We start from the raw sequence: 7,937 nt of genomic DNA, 5'->3' as shown, positions 1-7,937 counted from the left end.
TTTTCGTCATCTACAAGTCAAACCCTTTCACTAGAGGGGTCGCAAGTTGAAATCGGAGCTTAACTTATTTCTCGCGGTACTTACACTAGTAGCTTGTACTAGCGAAATCGCCACACTATTTTTCGTCATCTACAAGTCAAACCCTTTCACTTGACTGGTCGAAAGTTGAAATTGGAGCTTAACTAATTTCTCGCTGTACTAACACTAGTAGCTTGTACTAGCGAAATCGCAACACTATTTTTCATCATCTACAAGTCAAACACTTTCACTAGAGGGGTCGCAAGTCTAAATCGGAGCTTAACTAATTTCTCGCGGTACTAACACTAGTAGCTTGTACTAGCGAACTCGCGACACTGTTTTTCGTCACCTACAAGTCAAACCCTTTCACTAGAGGGGTCGCAAGTTGTAATCGAAGCTTGTATAATTTTTCGCGGTTATAACACTAGTTTCTTGTCTCAGGTCTTAAGTCTCATGTCTCAGGTCTAAGCTTTCATGGCTCTTGTCTCATACCTCAGGTCTCATATCTCATGTCTCATGCCCATTGTCTCATGTCTCATGTCTCAGGTCTCAGGTCTCAGGTGTCATGTCTTAAGACTCAAGTCTCATGTCTCAGGTCTCATGTCTCAGGTCTCAGGTCTCGTGTTTTATGTCTTAGGTTTCTAGTCTCAGGTCTCAGGTCTAATGTCCCATGTCTTTGGTCTCATTCTTCAAGTCTCAGGTCTCATGTCTCAGATCTCAGGTCCCTGGACTTAGGTTTCAGGTGTCATGTCTAAAGTCACAGGTCTCATGTCTCTAGTCTACATTTTCAAGTCCTGGCCTCATGTCTCAAGTCTCAGGTCTCAGGTCTTAAGTGTCAGAACTTCAAAGCTGCAGAATTCGAATGGTCTTTTTTTACACGGTTTTCGGGAATTAACACGGTTTTTTTTTACACGGTTTTCGGGAATTAGCACGGTTTTTTTTACACGGTTTTCGGGAATTAACACGGTTTTTTTTACACGGTTTTTTTTTTACGCGGTACGTATATCAGTGTAAAAAAAAACCTTACTGTATACTCGAACGATAGACAATGTTGCTGCATACATTTAGGGGCAAAATTTTTTAACATTTCTCAATATTTTTTGGCCTCAAAAACAAATAAAATTTTGCCCTCATGCAATTCCCCAAGTCTTCGTACTATTCCTATGTTCTTTTTTCTTCAATCTTATCCATTTTATAGGGGTTTAAGCCATTTTTTCTATACGGGCTTTTTCATGGAAAATGACCGTTTATTTCACTATCCAAAAATTATCATAGAATGACCGTAAAAAAAACTCTAAAACTATACCTATACAAAGGAAAAGAAATAAACTTTCATATAAAACAACCCATTTGCTTCTTAATGGTATCATTTTATCAGGAGAGGTGTTTGTTTGTGAGCCTTCAAAAAACCAGATATTTGAGGATTTCAAAATTGTATTTTAATTGATATAAAAAATCTCCTAATAAAAACTAAATTTAGCTTATTTGTTACTCAATTTACAGGCTTTCAAACGTAGTTAACAGTTTTCAGATATTTTAACATCATGCTTAGTGAATGATGCTAATCTGCAAAAATTTCATGTTGATCAAAGTTACCCCGCTGATCAAAGTTCCCCCAGTTTACGGTACTTTGACATTACAAGTATTCGTATTAAATCGTAACTTAAAAGGTGAGCTAAATTCGCTTTCATCGATGGTTTAAATCTATGAACTTGATTAAAAGTCTAATAGGTCAAATTTAATTGATTTGAGCATAAAATAAAACAAGTTTGTTTTTTAGAAGAGCCTTGCATTTCTTAAGAAAATCTTATTCTATACTCCAATCCAACCAGTCCAATATTCCGAACTAGTTTGCAAATTCAAAGATTTTAAACTTTGATAAAAATAAATCAAATTGTAATAAAAAGTAAGAGACCAAAATCATCAGATCACAGTTACTTGATGCAATCTTGAACCATATTAATGATTTTATTTCGAAATATGGCTTTTAAAAAACTTCAAAACCAACAAATTGCGGACCAAGTTTGAGATATCTCGTTTTCTCGCTTGCCGCTAGCATGCTCCATTTAAAAGCATACTTCACACGTTTTGAATCTAGTAATGAAGCCTCATTCTACAAAATTCAACACACCATTTTTCGTTACTCAAATATCTATATTAAATTATGTCTAATTTTGTTAATTGGTTTCTGAAAAATGTTGGTGCTCTTAATGTGTCAATAATGTTGAACAATACACTGGAAAAATATAGAATTTTGTGCAGATTTTTTAGGTGAAGATGTATCTTTAACAGATTTTTTTTATAAAGAATCAATTCCATCATGAAAATCCTGTGGATGATTAAAAAATAAGGGTTCCTTTTATTTGTGAATTTCAGCTCAATTGTGTTTACAAACTTATTTTGTTTGAAAAATTGAAACATGGAAATTGAATTGACAAGCTATCTTAACAGATTAAAGACAGCGAAGAAATCTATGGCGAGAAACACTAAAATTCGACATTCTATACCTCAGAAACTCCTGGACTAAATTTTACAAATTCAGCGTGTTTAAGTGACTGCAAATGTTGCGTTCCATTTTGTCGAATTAAGTTTAACACTTAAAATCAGTCCATTTGAGTTATCTTCGAAGTGTAGCACACTGTTGGCATGCGAGAAAAAAGATATGTCGTATTTGGTCCGCTATGAATTAAGCTCATGGTTTCTTGAATTCCTCAAAAATATATGTTGATCGTAAAATTCATTTAAAGCTAAATCTTTTTCTGAATTTTTAATCTGCATTTTGAATGTGGATTTTGAACTCAAAATGCGCTTTGAATAGGAACAGAAATTTCCATACTATTTCTGAAATGTACAAAAAAATAGGGTTTCCGAATCTTATTCCAGATCAGCATTTAATGAGCCAAGTTTTAGAGCCCTCATTGATGAATATTTTATTTAAACTCTGTAGTTCAGGTTTAAACTAAATTCACTATTTAAACTTTTTATTTGTAATCTGTATTGTTAATCAAAATTAAAATATGAATTTACAATGATCTGAATCTGACTGTTCAATTTTGGATTACCATTTTAAGGCTTTAAATTTTTTGTGTAAGAATTAAGCTTAAGAACTTCGAATTTGAATATAAAACAAAATTTCTCTTTTTTTCAAATTGGGTAAAATATTATCAGAATATTGAAAATGCATATGATTTCGAAAACAGGATTCAAATTTCATATGAAATGCAAAACAAAATTTAAACCAGGATTTCAAAGCAACTTTTTATTTCTAATTTCTTATAATTATTCGAACTGAAAATCAAGAATCCTGAACTGGATACAGAATCCGAAATACGAGAATGCCCAAGTAACACCGATTGTTTTGTAAGACTCTTTAAGTCTCTTATGAAACCTAGACAGGGTCTAGAAGCCTGCTATAAAATGATAAGTGTTACTAGGGTAGGACTACATTTTTGGTTATGGAAATTATGGGATTAGAACCTCTGAAATCGGTTCAATTTAATTCAAAATTTATTATTCAGACTTGATCTTTTATGAACAAGTTAGAAAATTTAGAAAAAGTGTAGCAGAATTTTGGACTTGTGATGGGTTTTTGAGGTTTTGGCATTAGCTTTTAGTTTAGATTGTTACTCTTGATTAACCTTACTATACTATCATAATTTGGTTCTGAATTTAAAATTTTGAGTGTAGAGTAGAATATCTCGCTTGCAGTTTTAGATCCTCATGGGGGGGGGGGTTTAACCCCCAAAACCCCCCCGTTCCTACGGCCATGGTATAAGCACAAACCACCCTACGTAGCCTTGCGGGCGATTCCTTCAGTCTGCTATAGGAAGGCAGATTTCGAGAGCACGACCGGGAGAGCCATGGATTTTGTTCGATTTAAGCTCTCCCAGGGGGTTGTGCTTGCTTGCTACAAAACGTTTAAAAACTGGTCGAATTCCGATATCTTTTAGTAAATTCGGAAAACATTGCTACAAATTTTTGAAAAACAGCATATCAATCGATTGTAGAGATTAAAATCTATCATTGGGTATATAAAAAGTGGGCATGTTTGATGAAAAGTTTTAAGAAATCACAATAACAAAATGAGAAATGTGCGTATCATAACAGACGGGTTCGAAAATCACGATTTTTTTCTTGTTTTCATTCTCGTATTACGAGTAACAGTAATATTTGAGATACTATGTGTATTCAGTAAAAATGATGATCATGTTATCAAAAAAAATAAATAAAAATAGAATTTTGAAAATCGGTTCAGTTAAGAATGAGATACAACACTGCAAAGCAAAAGTTCAAAAAAAGAAGCTTTTTTCAGAAATTCCACGCTAGCGACCATAGATTCCATATGACTTTCAATTTTTCTATATGTTTAAAAAGATTTATTTTTCACAATTTCAAAACTTATAAAATAATTTCAATACGTCAAAGCAATTAGAAGATATGGGAATTCTGAGAACACATTATTTTCGGGGTTTTTTTCCATTCGGAGCAGAATCCAGACGTTCGGATAAGTTACATCAACTGAAATTTTATACATTCAGAAACTAGAATAAATTTCCAAACTAATGAATGTGAAATCATAAAAATCGGTTAACATATATCATCAGGGGAACGCGCGCAAACTCTCGGGTCATATTGACCCGAACGGCTTATGTGTAACTTTTTTTTCGGCTTGCCAGTTGTGGCATTTCCGGTGGTCACCGGAAGTTGCTTTTTCTACAGGTTATGTATCTCGTGGTTTTAGTAATATGTTCCAAATTTCATATTTTTCCGATTTTTTTAAAAGAGTTATGACGATTTTAAAGTTCGCTTCGGGTCATATTGACCCGAACGGCCTAGGAAGGTTAAGTTGTGTAGCAGTTTAATTGCCGGAACCTGTAAACTGTGCTGTAAATAAAATTTGTCCAACAATGTGTATGGACATTTGTCTTCCCCTAAAAAGATAGGGGTTTCCCATTATTCAACAATGTGTTTTGTTTTGAGGTTAACATTTAAAAAAAGGAAGAGAATTTGCTTTTGGACAACGTTGTGAACGCCCGTCAGATGAAATTTAACCACTGACTACATCTAACGTCAAATTTATTCAACCATCTATTACTTTAAAAAAAATCAGGGAAAAATTAAGGTAAAAAGTGGAGCCGAAAACTCGGACATGGCCAAGGCAAAAAGGGGAGAAAAACTGACCATGGCCAAGGAATACGACACACTACTTATAGCTACAAATTGTAGCCTACATTGCATATATTTTTTGAGTTGATGCTTCCAAGCCTTTTTGGCATAACAAAATATTCAATCTACCCATACAATTCCTTTCTGGCGGAAAACTTTCCGTTGAACGCATTTTGTGAGGGAGTTCACCGAAATTTCCATGATCAAGATTAATCCCGTAGCACAAATCGCGAGCCCTAGAATCCAACACAAGCTCTGAATTTCTTCAAAAACCACTTGTGCGGCCGAAAAGCTTTTGGCCTGGCAGCGTGGTTTTTCTGTTCGAATTTTGTTAAGATGATATTGGGCGAGACCAGTTTCCAGAAAACGTTGCAGCGATACCCGGAAGATCTTTCTCAGAGGGCTTCCAATGGGCATGACGACGTGAAGTGGTAGCAGTGGGTAAAGTTGTACCTCTTGCAGCTCACAGATTTCATCATCATCAAGCATGTCTGAAATAAGGTTTTAGTTGATTAACCACATTAGCCATAGTTTAATCACATTATGGTACCAAGAATCCAAGTGTATGCATAGCCTGTATCACAATTGAATGCGTGTCCACCTTTCTTGACCAGAGCTAATCCATCTGTAACATTGACGAATGCTTGTTTGTTAGGAAGAATTTTCCTGTGGTATATTTCAATCAGGGTTAAATCCCTTGTTACCTAAAATAAAACAACTATGATATTGGCTACTCTTTACAATTAAACAAAAAGTACACTTAAGAAATATTTGTTGTAGCTCAGATCTTCGATCGAAACTTCCAAACTGCTTTCCAATAGCTGTTGTGATGTTTTGATTGTTTTCGGCGTGGGTAGTAGAATATAGCTGATAATAAACGAACAGTAAAACTCGTAAATCAAAATGCAAAACAGCAGAATTGAAACAACAGTCAACTGTTGTGATCTTGTTGCAAACGTTCCGGAAAAACTTTGCTGGAGGAAAAAACCCAGAAGGCCAAAGAAATATTCAGTATCCCAGGAATAATGTTTTTTCAAATGAAAGAAGCTAGCCGTCATGAGCATTATGACTGATCCGACTAGAAGCGCTGCCATGGCGATCCAGAGGTGTTTTTCGAAGGGTTTGAAAAACGTCGATTCACCATTTTGCTTCTTGGGATGCCTAAAAATACATGCAATCTTGGCTGTCATCATTTCAATGGTTGGTTGATACAGGCTCATTCGATCTTTCAGGTAGCTCATGGGTGACACCGAGAAATCCACCAGATTATGTTGCAGCTGTCCGATTGTACCGAGTGTTGCGTTAGTTTTTATCGACTCGAACGAAATCGCCTGAGCGATTACGAATTGAATTCTGTAAAATTAGCATGATCAATGTTTTGAAGTGAAGAGAGATCGTCTACGACTAACCTAAAATTTAGATGATAACTCAGTAATCGACTTAGCCGGTAGCCGTAAATATTCATGCGATATTCTCTTGGACGATCGGTGTTTTCCATGAAGTCAAGAAGTGTTTGATTTTCCAATACACGCATTGGCTGTGAATACAAATCAATTCAAATAAGTTTGTTCGTATGATTAACGTACCATACCGAAAAAACAGCTCGTAACATCAATCCATCGAGATTGTTTCTTGTTGTATAGGAATAAGAACTTTTTCTCCATTTTGCACCACCTGATGGATTCCATTCAATCATCAGAACTTCATGAAGTCGCCCTCCTCTCCGTTGAACTGTTCCGTAAACTTCGTGCACGTTGATCATACTTGCGTTTGTGGCAATCGCCAACACAATTTTTGAATCGATGTTAATCTTTTTTCTATCAAGCATACATAAACCATCATTCAGATCAGAAAATCCATCAAAAAGCCACCAATAAGACTCGTTGAAATATGAATGATCTGAAATCCAGTCCAGTAAATTGTTGAATTTGGGACATCGTACATCGACTACCATGGCAAATCGAAAATGTTCCCTTCTCATATGCTGTCGATGATTCCGAAGGAATTCCTCATCTCGAATATCAAAACTTCGAACTGATCCTGCGAATCTTAGACTGCTCTCTTTCATTAATGCAAACAAATCAGGCTCATTGCAATGAAGTATTGTTAACGTATTTAATCGATACTGATTGACAAAATCAACTATCAATGAAGGTGATGTGAAGCAGCAAGAAGCTTGAAACAAGCTGATAAATATAAGGAAGATCATGTTCGTTCAATACACCGTTTGATACTCAAAGGAAATAATTTTTATTCAATAGTTTCTAGAAATTATTTCAAACGCTAGAGCTGAACTAATTTCAAAACATCTTTCCAAGTATTTTTAATTACCTGCTGTAGTGTAGCTTTCTGATGATAAATATCTTATAATTTATTCAGATTATTGAAAGCTCGCATCGATGAGTATGTAGGAATATTCAATGACCAATCAATGGGTGAATTAAAATGTCATCCTCAGCAGATTGAATCAATTTAATTGTAAGACTTAGTTAAAACGCTTCCAAGGCGATGTGCACTTATTTTCGATAATTGGTAGCCAAGCTGATATCAAAATAAACTCTTCATTTCTATCAGTATCGGTGAGCCGTCATCACTATGCTGGAGCATCGTATCGTTTCTGTGTATCTGCAGGAACTTTTTGAAAATCAACTATAAAAAATAATCAGCTAGTGATAAAAAAAGTAATTAATGAAAAACCAGTATTTTTTGTTCCTCCCGGGCAGAATACATTAAAATTTTATTCACGTTTGAGA

The 7,937-nt window shown here is 35.0% G+C and overlaps 1 protein-coding gene across 1 annotated transcript; it reads right to left on the bottom strand.

Annotated features, from left to right (window-relative positions):
• Positions 1–5,304: 5,304 nt before the first annotated feature.
• Positions 5,305–6,848, bottom strand: LOC129753214 (ionotropic receptor 75a-like). The gene is made up of 5 exons (XM_055749013.1): positions 6,771–6,848; positions 6,594–6,721; positions 5,943–6,537; positions 5,735–5,888; positions 5,305–5,675 (listed from the first exon to the last, which is right to left on the bottom strand). Exons 1-5 carry the CDS (start codon positions 6,846–6,848, stop codon positions 5,305–5,307), a joined length of 1,326 nt encoding a protein of 441 aa, XP_055604988.1.
• Positions 6,849–7,937: the final 1,089 nt, after the last annotated feature.

The sequence above is a fragment of the Uranotaenia lowii genome, chromosome 3 (assembly GCF_029784155.1).
Source record: "Uranotaenia lowii strain MFRU-FL chromosome 3, ASM2978415v1, whole genome shotgun sequence".
Classification (NCBI taxonomy): domain Eukaryota; kingdom Metazoa; phylum Arthropoda; class Insecta; order Diptera; family Culicidae; genus Uranotaenia; species Uranotaenia lowii.
Note: the sequence above shows the minus strand (reverse complement) of the source record. Positions and strands in the feature narration are given on the sequence as shown.

Excerpts from the sequence above, each read along its gene's own strand:
- LOC129753214 (XM_055749013.1), bottom strand. The coding sequence starts at position 6,848 with ATGGAGAAAAAGTTCTTATTCCTATACAACAAGAAACAATCTCGATGG. Across the intron at positions 6,722-6,770 it reads CGAGCTGTTTTTTCGGTATG|CCAATGCGTGTATTGGAAAA; the intron begins GTACGTTAATCA and ends TTGTATTCACAG. Across the intron at positions 6,538-6,593 it reads AGTTATCATCTAAATTTTAG|AATTCAATTCGTAATCGCTC; the intron begins GTTAGTCGTAGA and ends CTAATTTTACAG.